We start from the raw sequence: 23,255 nt of genomic DNA, 5'->3' as shown, positions 1-23,255 counted from the left end.
ACGCTGTACAAAATATTTACTCCACTAAATAAATAAGACAGGACCATATTGCAGACAGTATATCTTCCTGAAAGGAAACAGCATCAAAACATCCTTCTCTAGACAGGAGATTCACAATAATGCATTCTTATGCATTAGAAAAGAAAGACCCGACCCTCCCTTTACAGTCCTCTCCACTGACCCAACAGCATTGAAGCTGTTCCCTTTAAATACCCCTAGGGCAACCAGGAAGGGAGATTTCAGAGTAACAGCCGTGTTAGTCTGTATCCGCAAAAAGAAGAACAGGAGTACTTGTGGCACCTTAGACACTAACAAATTTATTAGAGCATAAGCTTTCGTGGACTACAGCCCACTTCTGCATCCGAAGAAGTGGGCTGTAGTCCACGAAAGCTTATGCTCTAATAAATTTGTTAGTCTCTAAGGTGCCACAAGTACTCCTGTTCTTCTTTTTTCAGGAAGGGAGAGGCATAATATGATTCCTCAATGGAGAGGGGATGGATCTACCACCCAAACCCAGCAGAGCTCCCAGGAACTGCCCTTTCCTTTACGAACCTTACACTAGTGGCTGAAGGTTAGAGGATGTAATTTGCGTCAGAGAGATTTTTACATCTACACACAAGTTACTTCAGCAACAGGTTGGAGGCTCCAAGAGCTCAGGCTCTAGCCTGAATGTCTACACCACAATTTTTAGCCCCACAGCCCAAGTCCCGCGAGCCTGAATCAGCTCTTTTATCCCTGTGTAGATGCACCATGAATGTGCTGATTATCCAGGCAGAGCTGTGGTCTTTGCATTCGCTCAGAAACAGCAGTTTTCCTACTAGACATGGGCCTGAGACAATTTGGGCCTGACCTCATAGAGGGGCCAGGGATGTTTGGAGCTGAAGCCATGGCTAGCTCTTGGTATGCACTCCTCCCCCCCACCCCACCCCACCCCCATCCCCATCCACCCACCATGCTACCTCCTGGCACGCAGCCCAGCAGGGAAAGTGAGGAAAAGGGAGCTGCTCAACTCCGTGCTCTGCATGGGGGAAATCTGGACTCCCTTGCTGGCAAGCCGGACATTAAATAGCTTCTCTCTTTGAGATACCCACTGGGCTGAAGAGGGAGAGGGCAACTTCTTAGCTTATTGACTATGAAGAAACCCCACTAGAGTGCCACTACCACCTTCCCTCCTTTGCCACTAGTGATGGGAAAGCCTCTACCAGGCTGAGACAGATAAAGCGCCCCACAGTTCCGGCAATTCCCAGAGCCTGCTGCATCTTCCCAGATGAAATGGAGAGCTCAGGAGACCAGGATCTGCTACCGCTCAGGTCAGAACTGGGGCAACTAGAGCCGCACCTTGAACGAGGTGGTGCAGATACAAATGAAAGTTAGCTGGGGAGTCAGAAGTTTGATTGCTCAACTCTCTTTTCAAACACAAACAGCCACCTCCCCTGCCATTATATCTTGGCTACAAGCAAACAAAATCCTTGGCTACAAGCAAGGCTCCTTTTGCACACACGGCATGACAGTAGAGACAAAGGCTAGGGTTTACACTGGGATTTGGGTGCCCCACTCCCTCTGAAAATCTCGGCCTATGTTTAATCAGGGGCAAAGGAGAGGTTCTGGTTCAGGATCTGTATGTTTATTGTTCTAGGCGGTGCCTGCCTGATACCTGGGCATATTACAAGCAGGCCTTCACTTCACTTCTTCTCCAGCCCATCACTTTTCCATGCATCTTTCAGATGAGTAGCCAACAGGTCCCGAGTGCTCATGGACCATTATTTTCAAACCTGGGTGCCCAAAGTTAGGCACTTAAATTCATATTTAGTACTTAAATAAGTGATTTGCAGAAGTGCTGAGCCCCCAGCAGCTCTCAGTGACTTTAAAGGGTGTTCAGCGCGTTCGAAAAACCAGGCCCCTTATTTAGGTACCGAAGAATGGACTTGGTTTGAATAGCTTCGTCAGTGGTTATTACAGAGTTTGGTCATTAGGCCTGGCATGCTGAATAAATACATTGTGCCTCCTTAAGATTCCCCCCTGCTCCTTTCTGCTATACAAGGTAAAGGGGTTTTCTTTACATAGTAAATAACTTCCCATCTGCAACCACATGTAATTGCTCATTGCAAGGGCGGGTTACTTCAGCCTCTAATACATGATTAAAACACACATCATATTTAACATTATGACATACCAGTCTGAGATAGGTGCCGTGTCCGGTCTACTTCATCTAAAAAAATGGTGGATGGGATTTTGTTTTGGGCAAGGAGGGGGATGGAAGGAAATTAGAAGGGTGCTTCCCAGCCACTGTCCCTTCCCCCAGAAAATTCTATCGATGGAATCAGAAGACGTAACCCTTTGGACCCAGAACACAGATTTCTACTCAGCGAGCTGGAGATTAATCTCCATGAGCCTAGCCAGCAGCGGAGGCTCTTACACACACACACACACACACACACACACACACACACACATCCAGAGCGGTACATTCCAGAAGTGTGCATGGGGGAGAATCCAACCCCCTCCAACGAGCTCATTGGGAAGGTTCTCCCTAGAGCTGGAAAACAGAGTGACTTGGGGTCGGCTTGGCAGTGAGGGATCTAGGGTAAAGCTAAAAGAGACTGGGAGGGCTGGAAGCCAAAGTTCTCTATTGGCATATAGGGCACTGTAAACCCATTTCCCACGCCATCAGCCCCATGGCTCTGCTTGACATGGCAAAGCTCCACACTAGCTCTTGACTGGCTGCTGGCCCTTGTGTCTGCCCTTCCCTCTTCTCCCCCTCCTGTGGAACGGGCATTGATCCCATTGGTTGGCGGGTGGCTTATTGAGTTGGCTCCTTGGGCCAGGCATTGTCTGGGCTAGCGGGATTCTTATTTAAAAGGTTTGCTGGTGGGGCAGTTCCCTGCAGGAAGAACGATAGCCAGGGGCAGGGGAAGACAGTCCCATTGTGAATGAAAAACAAAGAACCAAGGATTTTAAAACCATTAGGAAGATTTTCAGAGGCCCGAATGGTAGTTTGGTTTTCAATGGGAGTTAAGCCCCAACTGGCATTTCTGCTTTTGATAATTTCCCCAAGGGCTAATGGGTTTGCGAAGTTAAAATGGGAGGTGGGAATTTAATCACTGAAGACGTTGTAGGTGGGTCTACACTGCAGTGCAAGTCCAGGGTTTGAACTCAGGCTCAAGTCTAACCCCCCTTCCGCATACACACAAATTGCGCTAATCCAGGGCTCAGACCCAGGGTCCCAGAACCACACGGGGATGGAGGGTGCAAGCCTGCGTCAAGCTGGACCCAGGGTTCAAGCCCTATTGCTTTGCAGTGTAGATACAACTTCCCTGGACACATGCTCTGGGAGTCTGCCGAAAGTATCCCACAATGCCACAGGCTGGACTTTCTTTGGTCTCTGGACAGTCAAGTTTGGAGGACGGTCAAGTTTTCCAACACTGCACCACAAACAAAGGGCTAGAGCAACCACATGTTAGTAGGGCGCGAGGAAGGCTGGTCTATGGGTGGTTGAATTTGGGCCCACATAATACAGTGTAGATGCTGGAGTCTCAGGTTGGGACCCAGGGTTCAACAGTTCCTAAGCTGGGGTTCCAAATGAGCACAGACGCTGAAGCCCTAGGTTAACCAACCTACAGTTTGCTAACTCAAGTTCTACTACCCCTGGCTTGTGTTGCAGTATAGACACTCCATGTTTCCATAAGGGTGACTCCTGGTGGGTAGGATAGAACTGACCTGGGAATATCGTCTGAGCTGGGAACGACCTTTGCAGCAGCAGGATCTCAGAATCCGGGACAGCTCTGCCATCAATTCATGGCAGCAAGAGCAGGGCCAGATCAGTGGAAAGGTCTCTCTTGGCTTCTTCCCTTTGAAAAAGGGGCAAAGCAGAAAGATGGCCCTACAGGGGAGTAGAACATGCTGCAGGGTTGCCTCTTGAGCCTGCTCCAGCTTACTCTCCTGTCGGAGGGAACGACTGCACCCAGTTGGCATCAAGGCTATTCCCGAGTGGAAGGGAATGGGCATCAAGGGGACCCAACATGGGTGGAGAAGACAGAGAATGTGAGGAGCAAGAGATTTGAAATGGAGGAAGCACCTCATGAGGTGGGGAGAGAGAGGGGCAGGCAGAGCCATGTGCGATGAAGAAGGATAAGGAAGGGATGGCAAGGCTAGGTACCAGCAGGGGTTAATGCAGTGGAAGAATCTCCTGCACACCCTTCAAAGGGCAGGGTATATGTGCCTGCTCACACCATCAGTGAACGTGGCCCGAAGAGAGGACAGCACGTCCAATTATTAAGCCATGCAACAGGGCAGCCTGGACAGAATCTCGCCCAAGGGCTTAGTGTGTCTCCTACGTGGAAAGGACTTCAGAGCAGTAACCTGGGACAGGGTGTCCCATTAACATGCCTCAGGCAGGGGGGACAAAGGATAAGTGCTTCCAGCCCCTGCGGGGTACAGAGGACGCCAGACCCTGCACATTCCGCTGGGGAATATTGCACTTGAATACAGGGTAATGTTCAGGCTAATGAGGTCTGAGCAGTGCCATAAAAACACGGCCTTGGAGCCTTGTTAAATCACTCTGCCTACTGCCTCTAACCAGGCCATTTTATAAGGCTACTGCAAATAGGTTTCTGGCACTTGTGGTACACAGAGCAGCCGGCCAGTTCTGCAGGGCAGTCTGGAGTGCACGAACATCGAGCGGTCACTTAGTGTCATGCTCACCAGAGCAATGGGATTACCAGCCCTGGACAGAGCCAGGCTCTGCCCATGCACCTCCATCACCCCCGTGCCATGTAGGACTGCGTCCATACAACTCTGCCAATGCACCCGCGTCCTGACCTGCAATACCCCATTCCTACCCTGGATGTCTCCCCCCGCGCCCCCCCAAGCTCTGTCAATGCAGCACCCTCCCACCTGTCCCCCAAATATTCCAATCCACCGCAGCCACCAGTCAGAGAGGAAATCTACACTTTCGAAGCAAGGTGAAGCCTGCCAGAGCAAGGCAGGATTTAAGCTCGTCGCTCCAGGAATGAGAGGAGGAGCACTCTCCCTCCGGGATGCAACTGCGGAATTGCACAGAAATGTAACCCTGTGATTGAAGGGAAACTCTTCTCCTGTCACCTCATTGATGCCCTCTGTGCAACACTGCTCTTAGACAAAAGCACCACGGGGCAAGTTCTGATGGTGGGAGACAGAACAGCATGGTGCCCTTCCTAATACACCCGCACTTAGCCCAACAGCCTCTCCCCAGCCACATGCCCCACAGAAACAGCATGAGAGACAGAAAGGAGGTGTGCACAACGTGCAGCCTGCCGTATAATATAGCGTCAATGCACATGTACAGACAAGTTGGCGGCGTGCCACGTGCACACGTACCCCCTTTTACACCGAATACTTGGCCATATCGCTTTTATCAAAGACGACTTTGGTTGCAAAGTAAATAGCCACCAACCCGAGGCCGGTGGCGAACACCATGTAGGCAGTCACCGACTGTGTAAACTGGACGATGGACCCCATGACGAGGGACGGGACCACCTGAGAAAGGAGGAAAGCGCTGTCTAAAATAGCCAGGTCCAGGCAGATCCCTCGACCGGGCGCTGCAGGGTCTGAGTCTCCCACTCTCATCATGAGCGAGACCTCGCAGGGGGAGCCGACGCACAGGGCCGAGCTGGCAGCTGGAGGAGAGGAGAAGAGGCCCCCAGCATGGCCGTTCTGGTAGGTCAGCTTCTGGCTGGAGAGGGGGCCTTTGGGGAAGCCTGATTTCTTGTCCAGCTGAGCAGCATCTTCCTTTCCTTTGCTTTTGTACTTATGCAAAAATACCTAAGAGACAAAATAAAGAGAGAGGGAAGGTGAGGAACTGCAGGGGTTGGTGAAGCCCTAAAGAGCCAGAGAGTGGGCCAGGAGAGCGGGCCAGGAGAGCAGTGCCATTAGCTAGAGCAGTGCAGAGCTGGAGCGATACACCCCAGGCCTGGCAAAACTTCCCCTGCCTTCAAATTGTTCCAAGCCCGTGAAAATCCTCAGGCCGGGTTTGGCTAAAGGCTGGGGACATTTGCAGCAAGTCTGGGGTGAGTTCGATGGTTTCCAGCAGCGCGGGTAGGATTGCCAGGAACTTCTTTGTTAGGCTTCAGATTCAAGGTGATCCTGACCTGCTGCGGTAACTTGGCTCCAAGCGGTACCTTTGTGTGTTTGCTTCATGCATCACCAACGCTGGGGAGCATTTCAACCCAAAGCCAAACAAGGCTCTGCTGTTTGGGGCAGTTTCGTGCTGAGCCTTGAGAGTCGTCTGATCGCTGGACTCTCAGAGAAGCGGGTGGTGCAAACCCATAACGGGCCCAATTCTCTTCTCTCTCAAAGCACAGCTCCATGAACTTCAGTGGCCCAACTCCCAGCACACACTAGTGTGAGAGGAGAATCCAGCCCCAAATACCTCCCCCTGAATCCCTCTAAATAGAAAGTGCTCCATTACCTAGGGAGAACGGGCCAAAGCCCTCCCCACCCTCATGCCACTGCAGCCAGGCCATGGATAAACTTGGTCTAATGAGGGAGTGATACCATCACCCAGGGCTACTGGAATCGTCTGGGGTGGGAGCAGTTTGTTAAAAGGCAAAGAGCAGTACCGCCAAAGCAGCTAATCTAAGGGACTCAACACCCTCCTGCTGCAGGACACGTGAGTTGCTCACAAAAAGCCCTTGCTTTGGAAGCCTGGGCACCGCTCACATGGACTGAAGGGCATGTGTTGGACGGTGGATTTGGCACGATTATTTTTCAAAAGCAGAGTGTCGAAGTGATAGTCTCAAGACCGGAGCACAGGTAGGCAAAGAGGCAATTGTGCGTTCAAAGGCGTATCGCTGCAAATAAGAGGTGAGTAGCTGCATAACTCAAGTGTTCAAATTTTCAAGCAATGGCCCTTATGGCTTGTCTACACATGCAGTTATTCAGGACTAGCTATTGCATTTCAAATTCACACTCTACCTTAGTCTGAATTAACTTTCCATCATAGGTCTTGTCTACACTACGAAATTAGGCCAACTTAAGTCACGTCGACCTACAGCCACCGCAGCAATTAGATCGGCTGCTGGTGTCCACACTGCCCTCCTTCTGCATGTCCTCACCAGGAGTGGATGTGCCGACTGAAATGGAGTCCCCCGCCGCGGGGCTGACTGCCAGAGCCGGAAACAAAATGTGAACTCCTAGCAGCTGTGAAACTGACAAGAATGTCAATTTCACTGCTAGTAGGCTCCCTGCTGTGAAATTGAGCACCTGCCATGCTCCAGCTGTCAACCCTGGGGGCAGGGAGGGGGGACTCCAGCTGTGAGCCCAGCACCCAGCTGACAGCTCGGGCTGACAGTGCTGGGGTGGGGGCAGCTGTCAGCACTGCTTAAGTAACATAGTATCTACAGAGACACTGGATTGCCTTCACTACATTGGAAGTAAGCGCTACACTCTCACGGAGGTAGAGTTATTAGGTCGGTGTAGTGGGTGATTTACATCAGCGAGAGCAGCGCTGTAGTGTGCATGCTAACAGAGTTAGGTCCATGTAAGCTGCCGGACGTCAACCTTACTCTGTAGGATAGACCAGGCCTTAGGTAACTTCCGTGACGCTACCCAGTGTGAACGGGGACATCGCTCCGTACAATCTAAGGCTGCATACGTTCCCTATGCAACTGGGCGGCAGAGCGGCCTCTCAAGACAATCTGCCAAGGCTCTAGTGCTAGGGACATTCCACAGCTGGTTAGGGAGTATCACTGCAAAGGGGCCATTGCTCTGGGTAACCCAAGCAGCCTCTTCCAGCCAAGTTCCTTCCACTGCTCCCAAGAATTTTACAATTTCACCCAACTAGGTTAAGGTACTGCACTGGGACTCGGGCAACCGGGGTTCCGTTCCCAGCCCTGCCACAGACACTCTGGGCAAGCCATTTAATCCTCTCTGTGCCTCACATTGCTATCTGTAAAAAGGGGAGAATAATCCTGCCTTTCCTCCAACCCTTTGTCTGCCTGTCTATTTAGACTGTAGGCTCTTTGAGGCAGGGACTGTCTCTTGCTGAATGTATGTACAGCACCTAGCACCTTGGGGCCCTGATCTCAGCTGGCACCTCTGTGGGCTACTGTAATACAAATCAATATTTATGTGCAGCAAGTGAAACTGCTGCAAAACTCCTGCCTTGAAATGTCAAGACATCTGTGCTCAGACACATCCTATGCACTGTAGCTAGCCAAGGACATATTAATCCGTTCTCCATGTGATGAGATAAAACCAGCCAGGAGAAAGAAGACTGACTGGTTGAGAGAAGAGAATTTTATACAGGCGTGCAAGGGTCAAAGCTGCACTGCCCAAAGTACCAACAATATCAGCTTTCCACTCACGAGGGAAAGGCGGGGGCCACTGGAGAATTACACAAGCATACTCCAGGGTGTGCAGGCGTCTTTGCTGCATTCTGTGCCTAAGCCACACCACAGCAATCGGCAGCATCTAGTACCTCACCTGACACACACAGGCTCTGCTGTGGTATAGTATCACTAGCTATTTTCCATTAACGTTCCCTGAAGCCATGGCTACAGCTCTGCAATGCACCAGTTTCCGATTCAAGCAAAGAAATGAAGCCAGATGAGACTTTTGGTCCCCAAGAACCTTTTGTTGAGAGTCAGACATCTTTACATGGACTCTGACTAGCCATGAATTTTCTCAAGACAGTGTTTTGTAATAAAGTTTGTCACTTCACTGGTCTTATGAAATCTAAGTCAAGCCACCCGAATCCTACATGCAATGGCCAGAGCTTCACGAAACTCTCCGTTTACACCTACCACACCAAGGTTAGAGGGATCCAGAATTTAAGTGGTGCAAAACCCAGCACAGAAGAGAAGTTGGTCAAAAAAAACTGAGCCCTGTTGCAACTCAAGTTAGTTGAGTTGAAGAGATCCTAGGTTTTAACTCAACTAGCTTAGCATGTGTTGTGCCTCATCTATGATAGACATTCAAATGCATTAATTAGAACACCTTTTATCCCACTCTAGACAAGGCCTCTTTGGTCTCACTAGTACAGGCAGAATCGAGGGCATGCACGAAAAGAGACCAACTTACACGGTCCATGTGAGCAGCGTCAGATGGGATTAGTCTTGCAGGCTTGCACTAAGGTTCCACACAACGCTGGAGGGGCAGCCGTTATGCGGCACCCTTTCATTGACTCACTTCAGGAGAAGAGGGAGAAAAAGAGAGGAAAACAGAAAGCAGGAAAAAAGGAACGACAAAAGGCAACAAAGAAAAAGAATTAAAACAGTAAAAAAGAAAAACAAAAAGGAAGTGGATCGTAGAAGATGGATACATTTCTGCAGAAGGGTTTTTAGGGACTTATCTTCTCTGGGGTTCCATTGTAACCTATTAGGAAGGCAACGGAAGCAGGAAGGCGGGACCTCACAGCTAGTCATAGAGGAGGCTTTGTGAAGGCTAGCGTCCATCTCTTGGTCATGGATGGGGTTTCCCCATCAGCCCTTTGAGGAAACAGTTGGACCCCTCCCCTCACTAATCCCTGCTTGACAGGAAAATGCCCTGGTGGGTTTACATTTTTGCTGGCTGGAGTAGATCCCAAGTCCAGGACTTTGGAAGAAACCAAAGTGGAACAGGCCCTCCAAATGCATCTCTAGTTTGACAGGCATCCTAGTGCATACTGGGATGGGCTGCCTGGAAGTGTTAGTTCTATGTGAGCACCTGGATGTCTGCAGTAAAAGCTCCTAGTTCTTTAACGTCACAGCAAGTTGCCTGCCATGGGGACGAAAGGTGCTCTCATGCCACAAGTCACTGGTGCATTTACAGTGTGTGAGGGGCTCCCAGTGCTGTGAACAACAGCTGCATTGCCAACTATTGTGATTGTATCATGTCTAAACATTTGGTGTTTTCTTTAAGCCTCAGCTCTGAGTTTTCATTTCAGTTGCCCTGATGGTTAGGGACAAAAGCTTGAAAGCGTGATTCCGTGAACCCTAAAGGCTCAACAACCAGAGGGCAAATAGAGAACCCAACATTTGTAATTTATTACTTTCTATCTCATGGGAGGTTTGGGGACCTGACTCGTGATTTCCGAGTTGGGGTTGGTGATGCTTCAAAGGTGATTGGGTGCAAAAAGCACAGGCACCTCTTGGGACCCTGGACTGATTTCCAGCCAAGCATTCAGAATGTGGAGGAGATGAGGCACTGCCTTTAGAAATATGCAATCCTCATTCAAAGCAATATGCATATCCATGTTCTGGTTGTGGCAAGTAGGGAGGGGCTAGGGAATTGGATCCCCCTCCCTCGCCCCCCAAAACCAGCATTGAGTTAGATCCAGATTGTGTTTTTATTCAGACCCCCAAGATCAAGAGGGTTCAGGTGAGAGGCCCCATGTGTGTGGTGAGGCACGTGACACCCTTTGGGTGGGTGTGTTTCTTTCCAGCCACAGGCCAAGCTGAGCTGCACCCCCATGTTGTGATCGCCAACACGTTGCGGGTCGTCCCCCATCACCCCCCAGAAGTGGCCCCCACCTGCTTGTCATGGTGATACAGCGACGCCAGCGTGTACGGCAGGATCTGGAGCGCAGAGAAGGTGAAGCCTGTCAGGGCGGCCGAGACAGTAACGATGAGGACGCTCTGGGAGAAGCATATGACGAAAGGAGCCAGGGGGAAGAATGCCACGCTGGCCAGGTAGACCGCCCGGGTCCCAAACTGCTTCACCAGCCGGTCCATGATTGTCGAGAAGAAGATGGAGATGACACATTGGAGGAACAGGCCCAGGCTGCCCATGCGGACGCCTGAAAACAACAGACACACTGGTGGGGAAGGGGGTGGTGGGCAGGCTACCCCTGTTCAGCTTTCCGAAAGCCAAGCAACTATGGGGACTCTGTAGGGCCCAAGCAGGGTCTTTCTGCACTACTCCATAGAGGTCAGCACATTTCAACACCAGCTCTGGAGACCAGAGTCCATCCTTGCTCGGAGCACAGGTACAGGATGGGCAGCAGCAAGGCGAGATTCCCCATCCTGCCAGTCTCCATAGTCCATTCACTCCTTTGATTCTCTGCCGAGATTACACACAAAGGACCCCCCAGACAGTGCTGGTGAAAACACCACCCACATGCAGGGGAAGAACCGAGGGGAACATTTCAGAGGCACAAAGGGCATTGGCAGCTGTGCCTTAGAAAGTCACTCCCTCACCTTCCCCGACTCTCTCCCCAGAATCCATCTCTTGTCGGCTTGCTAACCAGGAAGCGCTATCCGACACCAAAGCAGCAACAAAACAAAAGGGAATAAAGAATGGTTTTAAGCTGGTGAGAAACTAGAGTTTGGCACAGAGAGAGATATCCACAAGCTGCTCTGAAACATCTGGCAGCCATCCTGCCCTTCCCCTTCGGAGAGGCAGGTTGGATTACAGGTAATTAGACCATTAACTTTTTGGAGCAGGGACAGTCACCAACAGGATGTTTGTACAGTGCCTAGCACAATGACCCTACCTGGTAGAAGCCTCTGGGCCTACCATAGCAGAACTGTTAAACAACAATTAAGCTGATTCTTGAGCTAATGGAGACAATAATATGAATGATTACAGCCTAACAAAGGAGGAAACGTACAAGGCAGAAATAAGGAAATCTAGAGACCAAAGTACATAACTGACGCATGCAGGAGAAAGAGGTCGGTGACGTATGTGCCTCGATCTGGGAGGACCAGAAAATGAGAGGCTGTGGAGCTGAGCCAGAGGGCTCCAGGGCTTCCAGAGAACATGCACATGGAAGGGAACCCAGGAAGAGAGCAGTGTAGAAATGAGCGAGTCAGTCTGGAGACAGGGGTCTGAACATCATTATCGCAGCTTGGCTCATCTCACCGCTACTTAACACTCCCAGGACTTTGCACCACCAGTCTCTAAGTGATTTACAAGAGGTGGACAGGCATCATGAGCTCCATTGTATAGATGGGGGAAACTGAGGCACAGAATGGTGCGGTGACTTGTCTGAGGTGACAGTAGATCAGTGGTAAAGCCACAAACGGCCAGTTGAGCGTGCTGGCTGCTGGATCACAGTATCTCTTAAGAATTCAGGCACCAGACCTGCGCTCCATCGCATCAGGCTCTAGTCCCATATTTTATGTTTCAGAGGAACAGGAAAGTCACCCCGTAATGTTGCCTGACGAATGGGAGGGGGAGAATTCCTTCCTGCCTCTCCACCCCCAAGATGATCAGCTTACATCCCTTGGAGCATGAGATTTTATGTCAAGGAAACTAACTGAGGCCTTGGCTACACTCGGGACTTCACAGCGCTGCTGCGGCAGTGCCGTGAAGCGCGAGTGTAGTCGCGCCGCCAGCGCTGCGAGAGAGCTCTCGCAGCGCTGTATGTACTCCACCTCTCCGAGGGGAATAGCTGGCAGCTCCGCGAGCGAGCATGCAGCGCTGCAGGCTCTGATTACACTGGTGCTTTACAGCGCTGCACTCGCTGCGCTCGGGGGGGTGTTTTTTCACACCCCTGAGTGCAGCAAGTTGCAGCGCTGTACAGCACCAGTGTAGCCAAGGCCTCAGTTCTTCACACTGTTGCCAGGTGCTGGAGACTGGTAAAAACTAGGGGTGGGTTTGGGGTTTGCAACACCACGTAGAGAGAAGTTGGCTTTTGGTTCTGCTCCTCACCTACCCGTGCCTCTGTTTTCCCATCTGTAAAATGGTGAAAGTTCCATTTCCCCACCTTTCAGATTTTGGGATGAACGATAGTCATTAAAAAACTGATAGGTTCAGGCAAGTGGTTCTGGTCCTGGCAGATTCTTATCCCAGCCTATGCAGCAAAGCCATATGTGGCCCAAATAGAGCACCAAGTGCTGCCAAATATAGATATTAATATACCTACCTCCCTGCCCCATCTCAGCTAGAGAGGATACCCAACTCAGACCGGTTTACATTGCGGCTGGGAGAGTGCTTCCCAGCCTGGCTAGACAGACTTATGTTGGCAGAACTCAAGCTAGTGTGCTAAAGGTAGCTGCGTGGCACTAGCAGAGGCTTGGGCTACGCACCTGAGCTCTGACCCAATGGGTAGGGAGAGATGAACCCTAAATGTATAGTCCATCCTGACCCCATCTCAGTGTTACAACTCCCCTGCATATGGAAGCAAATTCTGCCTCTGCAGTCTTGAAGGCAGTTGGCTCATTCATTACCTTCATCATAGTGACGTCTGGCTTCTGTTCCTGGCTCGGCCCTGGGAACACCCTGGTACAGCCCTTCGCCAACAAAGTCCGTGTAGAACAGCATGAAAGTCATGAGGGCCATCCAGCTGCACAGCTCGGCCACAAAGAGACGCCGGATCACCTTGGGGATGCGGCAGCAGAGGCCATGCAGTTGTGGGACCAACGCGCAGAGGTTCCTCAAGGCCTGGACCACATGCCTGGCTCGCAAGAGGCTCTTGGAAACCTGGCACGAGCAGCAGCTGGGGGACGAGGGCTTGGGGGAAGAGTCCTTCAGCGCGGGGCCTGCCAGAGCGTCCACCTGCCCCACTGCTTCCTCCGTCACAAAAAGGGTGGCCAGGACGCAGCCCAGGAAGATGATGGTGAGGAGGCTGAAGAGGCACTTCTCCTGCCCCCCCAGGTAAGGGGCCAGGAAGCTACCAGCCCAGTTGATAGCTGGAAGCAGATAGCCAACGCAGCCACCCAGGCTGATCATGAAGGCGTACATGGAGAAAGCCTGCCGGCAGTTGTCAGGCTCCTGGAAGAGGTCCGAGAGCAAGGCCTCTAGGGGAGTGAAGCAGACCTGGCCGCAGAAGTCCAGCAAGCCAATGCCCAGAATGAGGAAGGCAATCTCCAGGGGGTGAGCATTGAGGGCAAAGAGGCCTGCCAGGCGGCTGGCATGGGGGATGATGAAAAGGCTCAGCAGGACTCCCAGGCACAAGACCCAGATGAAGGGCCGCCGCCGGCCGTAGCTGCTGCGCCAGTGGTCGCTGGCGGAGCCAATCAGCGGTACAAAGACAAGGCCCAGGACAGGCCCGATCCCTGGAATGGAGACAGAGACGTGGCTTTAGGGGCAGCGTCCTAGTGCTGCAGGCGATCCCTGTGCCCAGCAATAAGAGCTAGGGCCAAGGCTTTCACAAGCGACTAGTGATTGCAGGTGCCCGTCTGAAGCACCTTAAGGGGGCCTGTCTGTCAAAGTGCTGAGCACCCGCTCTCTGACAATCCGGCCCCTTTAAGCGGTCTCTCAAGTGGGATATCCATAATCACTTGTGAAAACCTTGGCCTTAGCTCAGCCCAAGAAACCAGACCCCCACCAGCACCTGCCCCCTCACCATTTACGGCTTCTAGGCAACTTGGTAAGCACACCCTAGAAAAGCCCTCCACCATGCAGGTCACAGCACTTCATCAACATTAAGCCCTCAGCCCCTCAGGGAAGTATCCCCGTCTTAGAGAAGGGGAAACTGAGGCAGAGACATGCCAAAGCCACACAGGCAATTCAGAGGCAGAAGCTAGGAATAGAACCCAGCAGCCCTGGCTCCCAGTCCCCAGCTCTAAGCCAATAGGCTGCACATTCTCCCTGGAATAGGGTTGTCTCAGCTGATCAGAGCGTGGGGATACAAATCTTCATGCCCCGATTCCCCACTGCCCTCAGAGGGGGTGAGCATCTCAGTCGAAGAAAGAAAGAAGCCACCTACCCAAAACCATGGTCATGAACTTCTCCTCCACACCCACTTCCAGCAAGAGCGGTGGCACGTAGGTAATCCCAGCAGCCAGGCAGACCTCCAGGCCGAACGTCAGGGAGTTGACCAGCAGGAGCTGGGCTTTGCGGTTGTGGAAAAGCATGCTGACCCACACTTTCTGAGCCATGCTGCCCTTGCTCCACTCAATAGGAGAAGGCTGTGTCAACCAGGCAGCAGCCTTCCTGGGGCGCCCAACAGACAGACACCAAGGTCCGAAGTCTCCTTTCACAGTCCAATGGAGAGACACTGGCTGCCATTTTTATCAGCAGTGAACAGTTTGTCCCTTCTTCCTCCATAGGTTGCAAGATGCAGTCACTACAATGCAGAGTCCAGGCACTGGTAGACAGGCTTCATATTCCAGGTCTCTCCCCTGGCTTCACATTCTGTACTATGGAGAAAAGAAAAGAGCACATTAGAAATCAGAAATCCACACCAGGGTGGGTTCCTTCTTAAGGGGACCAAAACAAGAAACAGTTCCCCATTCCATTGAAGTCAACAGCACCACCCGTCTGGAGTGGGACACAAAGCTACAGTCACGAGGAGGGCACTGGACAGCGTTCCCCAACACAAAATCACTCCCACTAACCTTTGCAAACAGCATCAATATTGGCAATATCAAAAGGACCATGGTTCACAGAGAGGCCAAGCCTTGGAAGGTTCAGCCCCTTCACGGTCAGTCACCCCAGACCCTCTTCCATTTCTTACTGGCATCACAGTAAGTGCTTAGAGGCCCTCACGGAGATCAGGGCCCTGTTGTGCTAGGTTCTGTACAAACACCACATTAGAGATGAACCCTATCCCAGAGAACTCACAAGCTAACTAGACAAGGCAAAACGAAGGATTATCTTTGTTTTACAGATGGGCAACTGAGGCAGAGGGAGATTAAGTGACTTGTCCAAGTCACATAAGGAGTTGGGGACAGAACCAGGAGTTGATTCCAGATCTCAAGGCCTCAGCTAGTGCCTTGATCATGAGATCAGCTGTCACACACTGCTCCTTCCCACAGCCTAGATGCACAAAGCTCTCAGGTCAATATTTTTACCTGAACTATGTACCCATCATCTTGACAGGGGTGTGATATTCAGCAGCACAGATGGTGCCTCATTGAGTTTCACAAATCAATATGACCCAGTTCAGCCTCCTCTGCCAGTAAATGGCAATTATCATGAGCATTACTTTGTCATCTGAGCGAATATTGCCAGCTGAGTCATCGGTTTTCCCTTTAACATGTTCCATCTCTCCCACCTCGCTCATGCAGCTTCTCACAGGGACTCTGAGGATGGGCTCAAAGCAAGGGGAAGGGAGATACCAGGAGTCCTCTGCCATGGTAGATATACCAGGGTGCTGTTCCACCTCAGTAGATCCTGTAAACTCGGCGGGAGCTGGCCTGGTCAGGCACAGGATGGCAGAGTGAACAGCAGCTCCAGGCAGCCGAGTGTCAGTAGATGGAATCGCTGACTGGGGCAATACTGAATCAGTGCCCTTTGAGGAGGGAACAGCCATTCATGTGCCTGAAAGCTGGAGATCAGGCCACTTCTGCTCTTTGAAGTCCTCGGGGCATGTTTTCTATGTTGGTTCTTTGTGACCCATATCCCACAGCAGTGGAGTGTCTGCCCAAGTATTTATGGGGTCATCACAACACCCTGGGGAGGTCAGTCTCATAGCTCCCCAGTTCATAGATGGGGAACTGAGGGCTTGTCTATACCGGGAAATAAATTTGGATTAAGGCAGGCTATGAAAATTTAAGTGGAATTCCTGAATAACTCCATGTGTGGATGCTCTTTTTCCAGAATAAGAGTGCCTTCTTCTGAATTACCTTAATCCAGATTGGAAGTGGATTAAAATAATTCCAAATAAGGACATCCACACATGCAGGGCTGGCTCTAACTTTTTTGCAACCCTAGACAAAAAAGAAGAGCGCCGCCCCACTGTAACACACCCCGCCCCCCAGCACCGCACCAGGCCGCCCAAACCCCTGCCCCCCCGAAGCACCGCGCCAGGCTGCCCGAGCGCCGGGCCGGGCCAGCCAAACTCCTGCCCCTGAGCGCCGCGCCGGGCCGCCCAAACCCCCGGAGCGCCGGGCTGGGCTGGGCCAGGCCGGGCTGCCCAAACCCCCGCCCTCCCCCTCTGCCCCCCAGCGCCACGCCGCTGCCGCTGAAACACTCCCCGCGCTGCCCGGCCGAAACAAAAACAAAACAAACAAAAAAAGCAAGCGCCCCCCGCCACCCCAACATTGGCCGCCCCTTCCAAGGTGCTGCCCCAAGCATGTGCTTGGTCGGCTGGTGCCTGGAGCCGGCCCTGCACACATGGAGTTATTCAGGGATAGGTAATCAGGAATAGTTATGCTGGAAAAACTCCCCAGGTGTACAGGTTTCAGAGTAGCAGCCGTGTTAGTCTGTATCCGCAAAAAGAACAGGAGTACTTGTGGCACCTTAGAGACTAACAAATTTATTAGAGCATAAGCTTTCGTGGGCTACAGCACACTTCTTTGGATGCATATAGAGTAGAACATATATTGAGGAGATATATATACACACACACATACAGAGAGCATGAACAGGTGGGAGTTGTCTTACCAACTCTGAGAGGCCAATTAAGTAAGAGGGGGGAAAAAAAAAAAAGGGGACCTAATCACATCAGCCATACCATCAGGGGCTCGTTCACCTGCACATCTACCAATGTGATATATGCCATCATGTGCCAGCAATGCCCCTCTGCCATGTACATTGGCCAAACCGGACAGTCTCTACGCAAAAGAATTAATGGACACAAATCTGACATCAGGAATCATAATACTCAAAAACCAGTGGGAGAACACTTTAACCTGTCTGGCCATTCAATGACAGACCTGCGGGTGGCTATCTTACAACAGAAAAACTTCAAAAACAGACTCCAAGGAGAGACTGCTGAGCTGAAATTGATATGCAAACTAAATACAATCAACTCAGGATTGAATAAGGACTGGGAATGGCTGAGCCATTACAAACATTGAATCTATCTCCCCTTGTAAGTATTCTCACACTTCTTATCAAACTGTCTGTACTGGGCTATCTTGATTATCACTTCAAACGTTTTTTTTTTTCCCCTCTTACTTAATTGGCCTCTCAGAGTTGGTAAGACAACTCCCACCTGTTCATGCTCTCTGTATGTGTGTGTATATATATCTCCTCAATATATGTTCCACTCTATATGCATCCGAAGAAGTGTGCTGTAGCCCACAAAAGCTTATGCTCTAATAAATTTGTTAGTCTCTAAGGTGCCACAAGTACTCCTGTTCTTTTTCCCCAGGTGTACAAGCCCTGAAATCCAGGAAGATTAAGGGTTTGTCTATAAAGCCCCACAGTTCAGACTATGGAGGAGTGAACTACAGTAACTCCCCTGTGTGGACGCTGTGGGAGTGAACTATATATAGGATACCTTAGTTTGCTAGGACTAATTTAACACTAACTAGGTACCTTTTCTTTTGCGCTCGCAGCATCCATATGGGGCAGTTAAAGCACAGCGCACTAGCTGCAGTTCACATCCCCATAGTCTGAACTGTGGGGCCATGTAGACATAGCCTAAATGACCTGTCCGGTGTCACACAGATCTCCCCAGCCAATTGTTTTGCTAAAAGAATGCTGGAGGAATGGCACAATGGACATTCAGGCAAGTTAGGGCAAATTTACTTAAAGTGGGAAGTTAAAGCACATTAATATTCCTGCCCCCTCGTGGACATTCTCATTCAGAAGTAAAGTGGCCTAAGGTCTTGTCTACATGAACAATTAATCTGCAGAAAACTGGGGTGTGACTCTACCCTCTGCTAGCCTGCCAAGGTCTGTTATGTGCGCCCTGCTGACACGTACATTAACAGTTTGTTAGAACACTGAGTGGTAGGAGGACAAGATCAAAGTGTTCTAACAAACTATTAATGGACATCCAGAGGTTCCCAGGAACAAGTAACCTGGGACAGGCTTTACCTTGGGGTAGATTCACACCTGTGATTGCTACAAACTATGTAGGTAAACCCTTAGTTTATAGTAGCATAATCCTCACTAAAGCAAACGAAGGCCCCTTTACTTCTGAATGCACTTCACCTCAGTGGCCTGGGGAGATCTGTTAACCCCACAGAGCACTGCATTAAGTATAGCCAGATTTGGATTCCTGCTGCAGCCTTGGACAAGACAGAATTGTGCTCTTTACCCCAGTGACTGAACCACCACGAGAATGTGGGGTTTTTTACTCCCTAGGCCGGGCAAACGTATATGATCCGTCTACCCAGGGTCACCTTCATCACTGCAGTAACTGAGCAAGTCTTACAGAGTAGATAGGAAAAACAACAAAAGAATCCTTGTGGCACCTTAGAGACTAACAAATGTATTTGGGCATAAGCTTTCGTGGGCTAAACCCCACTTCCTCAGAGTCTGGGAGAGTTTGGGATTTCTCCACCAGGCAAATAGCTCAGCCCAGACTTGGAACAATCTCTTCTTGGAGCACGTTGATGAGGCTTCACAGAGCATCATTCCCAACCTTTCCCTGCTGTTGCAATTATGATAATTGACAGAGGAGCCTCTTTCCTCCACAGAGTTGAGAAGTTCATGGGCAGTCATTAACTCATTACAGATAACCAACACCCATGGATTCATGCCTAATGTCTCTCCTCTCCCACTCAATTCTTTGTGACTCATTCGCTTGCCCTCAGCTTCCCAAGGGTTAATGACTTCAGGGTGCCTCTTACTGTGTTTTATCTTCCTTAGAAGATTATGTGGGAGAGACAGACAGACAGCCCAGCCCCTAGGTGGCACGGGGAATAGATAGAAAGATTTGTGCCAGGAGCTGCAAGTTGATCAGTTGTTGATTCATGCACCCACCTCTGGGGTGGAGTGCAAAGCATCAATTTTACAAGCTGAGCCCCACAGGTGCACCCCTATGGCCACAGTGACTAAATGGGGCTCCCAAACATTTGTAAGGGTGTGACCGCATGGGGACAACTGCAACAACTGTAAATTGCGTTAGGAGTCTTCAAAATGCAAAGTGTTACAGAAACAAGATCAAACCTCATCCAAATCGTAGTTACTGCTCTGTGAGAGTGCCTAACACAAGTACTTTGCACCTCCAAAACAGCTGGGCTTTGCGAACCATTAAGACTCCCAACACTCCTCTGAGGGGTTATCCTTTCACAGCAGGAGAAACAGAAGCATCCACTGAAGGTTTAAACTTGCCCACAATCAAATAGCAAGTTAGTGGCAGAGGTGGGAACAGAACCCAGGAGTCCTGTCCCCTAAGCTAATATGGGAAATTTGAAGGCCCATTTGGGATTGGCCTGGATATTCTGAATCCAGGAGATACACTAATGTCTATTGGGAAAGGATTGGGGGGGGCAGAAATCCACCCTTCTTAGATGTAGACTAGACAGGACATCTCAACAAGGCCAAGCATCATGCATGTGACAGCCACCTTCCTAGACAGCAAACTAGAGACTGAAGCAGGGACCTACCTGACAATATGAGCCTTGATACTCTGAGCCAGTCAGCCATGCTGAGAGCTATAAACACACCCTTATTCTCTGTGGATCAGGCACGCTGAAGACCTAATGTACACGGACCAGTGGGTTACATGGGCTGCAGTCCCAGATGCCTGGATGGTTTACGGACTGGGGTTTAAAAATACAAAAAGACCTCAGATGCAACCCCCCCCCTTCCCACTTCGTACTGTAGTGGAATTTCTAGCATTAATGAAGAGTAGCTGTAATGGGGGGAGCAGGAGGTAGGATCTCAGACTGCCCTAGAATTTCAGGCCAAGGCAGAAAGGCTCAGCCTCTCTTGTATCAGGAGAGGAGAGATAGGTGTGTCTCTCTCCCCCACAACCAGCCTCCATTAAACTTTAGTAAGAAGAGTAATCCCAATGTGCACAGCAGCAATGCCAGATGTAAAGCACAGATTGGGAGCTACCAACTGTGACCCACTTACAGGTGATGCTGCTGCTGCCAGGAGCCCTTGTGGTATAAATTGCACCTTGCTCAAACATCCCTTTTTTCCTCTCTCAGGACGAGCATTTACCAGTCTGAAGGTAAATGCCAACTTGGTTTTGGAGAGACAAGGTGTGGGGAGGGAATAGCTTTTATTGGACCAACTTCTGTTGGGGAGAGAGACAAGCTTTCTAGCTTACACAGAGCTTGTCTTTCTCACCAAGTAAAATTAATGGAGATATCCCATCTCCTAGAACTGGAAGGGACCTTGAAAGGTCATCAAGTCCAGCCCCCTGCCTTCACTAGCAGGACCAAGTACTGATTTTGCCCCAGATCCCCAAGTGGCCCCCTCAAGGATTGAACTCACAACCCTGGGTTTAGCAGGCCAATGCTCAAACCACTGAGCTATCCCTCCCCCCCTATAAGTAGGTCCAATAAAAAAATATTACCTCACCCATCTTATCTCTGTAATATCCTGAGACCAACATGACTACAACAACACTGCATACAACTTGGTTTTGACCACACAAGTGGAGCTGGGTGAGCGAACCACAAGAGAAAGAACAACAAGGAGTCCTTGTGGCACCTTAGAGACTAACAAATTTATTTGGGCATAAGCTTTCGTGGGCTAGAACCCACTTCATCGGATGCATTAAGTGAAAAATACAGGAGCAGGCATAAATACATGAAAGGATGGGGGTTGCTTTACCAAGTGTGAGGTCAGTCTAACGAGATAAATCAATTAACAGCAGGATACCAAGGGAGGAAAAATAACTTTTGAAGTGGAAAGAGTGAAGGCACAGAGTTAAAAAAGCGTTAGGATAGGATCAAACCACTGATTTGGTCAAACGCAAACAAAAAGTGTAGTCTTGGGACGCCTCAGAGAACCAGTGTCTCTTGAAACAAAGAACACCAGACTCACCTCCCTCCCTACAGAAGAGCCAACAGATGATCCAGGTAAATTCCCATCTTTGCCCTGCAGGAACTTCATTTAATAAAGCCAGCCTGGCCGGGATGCAGAGAGCTCAGCGCTCCTTGCAAAAGTAGTTAAGTAGAGTTTGCAGGAAGCGGGAGGTGGAGCCAACCTGTGGGCACACACAGCACACCTACGGGGTTTGGTTGCCGAGCCCTCCCTTGCCTCTGATCTTTTTAAACACAGAACCACAGCATATTACCCCAGCACCTAGGGGCCTTGCCCTGTTGTGCCAGGTTCTGTACAAAGACACAGTCTCTGCCCCAAAGAGCTTACAACCTTCATGTTACAAAGGATACTGTTCTTCTGTTTCAAGTTCTACAGAGATGGGTTTGAAAGCAAACTCCATCTCACTTCGGATGGGAGCCGCCAGGTTCAGATCCATATCCAAACCTTGCTGCTCAAGCCTCGCTCCAATACAATAAATAATAATAATAATACTTAGCACCATCCATCTCCAAGCATGCTAAGAAGGCAAGGGAGTATGGTCATTCCTGTTTACAGCCCAGGGAAGCAATACTGACTTGTAACTGCAATGGTAGCGATGGGAACTCGGCACATCAGAGGATCAGGCCCAGGGCTTTGCAAAGCCCTGCTCTCAATCGAGTGAATGCCTGAAGGAGGACTACATGACTGGCCCCAATCCTGCAAGGTTTTCTATGCCGGTGGACCCGAGTCTCCATGGAGCACCACTGGGCTCTGCCCTTAAGAAAGAGCTTGCAGGACTGGGGCTATACTTAGGATGACCATACGTCCCGTTTTGGCCGGGACAGTCCCTTTATTAAGCCCTGTCCCAGCCGTCCTGACTTTTTTTTTTCTTCCCAAAAGGAGGCATGTGTCCCATTTGCTCTTGCTGAATTGAGCAGTTGGCAAGAGCAAATAGGACAAATGCAAAAGTGGGGTGCGGTGCAGAGCAATATGGGGGGGGGAAGAGGCCAGCCCCCCGCAGAGGGGGAGGCAGGGTTGGGGGGGGGAAGAGGCCAGCCCCCTGCAAAGGGGGAGGCTGGGTTGGGGGGAAGCAGCGTTCCAGCATGGGTGGAGGGCAGGGTTCCAGCGATGGGCAACAGCCTTGTGTGGGGGCCCTCAAAGGGTTCCAGCCACTGGCAGCAGCCTCCCATGGTGGGTAGGGGAGGACCCTCAGGCAAGCAGCTGGGGTGTCCCATTTTCTCTTTGAGAAATAGGGTCACCCTAGCTAAACTGCCTCCCAAGGAACAGCACTAGGGGAAACTCAACATTTTCCATTCACAGGGGATTCACGGCTCACTGTTAGCCACACTCCCAAGCACTCCATCCCCATGAGTTTCAGGTTCAAGCGAGACCCCCAAAACTCAAAGCAGAACTCCCTCCCATGACCGAGGTCCTCGCCCTGACTCATACGGAACTCCTTCCTTGCAGAAGGTGGGGCTTCCGTTTGAAACTTAGCTCAGATTTGTGGCACCTTAGAGACTAATAAATGTATTTATTTATGCTCAAATAAATTTGTTAGTTTCTAAGGTGCCACAAGTACTCCTCCTTCTTTTTGCGGATACAGACTAACACGGCTACCCCTCTGAAATTTAGCTCAGATTTGCAAACCTGGCCCACCAGTGGGCTTTTAGTGCAGCTGGGGAGCATGGGGTGTCATCTGCATTTGGATATTCTGGATCTGCCTCGCCTGCCCCCAGTGTCCTGCCCCCAGCCAC

The 23,255-nt window shown here is 50.6% G+C and overlaps 1 protein-coding gene across 3 annotated transcripts in view; it reads right to left on the bottom strand.

Moving 5' to 3' along the window:
* Positions 1-4,847: 4,847 nt before the first annotated feature.
* SLC45A3 (solute carrier family 45 member 3) overlaps positions 4,848-23,255 on the bottom strand; it is a 40,361-nt gene continuing 21,953 nt past the window's right edge. Inside the window, exons 1-5 of one of the 3 annotated variants that reach the window (XM_054024731.1) lie at positions 21,523-21,623; positions 14,609-15,041; positions 13,128-13,955; positions 10,488-10,753; positions 4,848-5,799 (exon numbers count right to left, since the gene is read on the bottom strand). In XM_054024731.1, coding sequence (XP_053880706.1) covers positions 5,362-5,799; positions 10,488-10,753; positions 13,128-13,955; positions 14,609-14,780 — 1,704 coding nt within the window. In that variant the 5' untranslated portion in view covers positions 14,781-15,041; positions 21,523-21,623 and the 3' untranslated portion in view covers positions 4,848-5,361. Of the gene's footprint in view, positions 5,800-10,487; positions 10,754-13,127; positions 13,956-14,608; positions 15,042-21,522; positions 21,624-23,255 lie in introns of those variants that run through there. The other 2 variants (XM_054024734.1, XM_054024732.1) reach the window with 2 other exon arrangements.

The sequence above is a fragment of the Malaclemys terrapin genome, chromosome 4, assembly GCF_027887155.1.
Source record: "Malaclemys terrapin pileata isolate rMalTer1 chromosome 4, rMalTer1.hap1, whole genome shotgun sequence".
NCBI lineage: Eukaryota > Metazoa > Chordata > Testudines > Emydidae > Malaclemys > Malaclemys terrapin.
The sequence above is the reverse complement of the archived record's forward strand: the minus strand, read 5'-3'. Positions and strand labels throughout refer to the sequence as shown.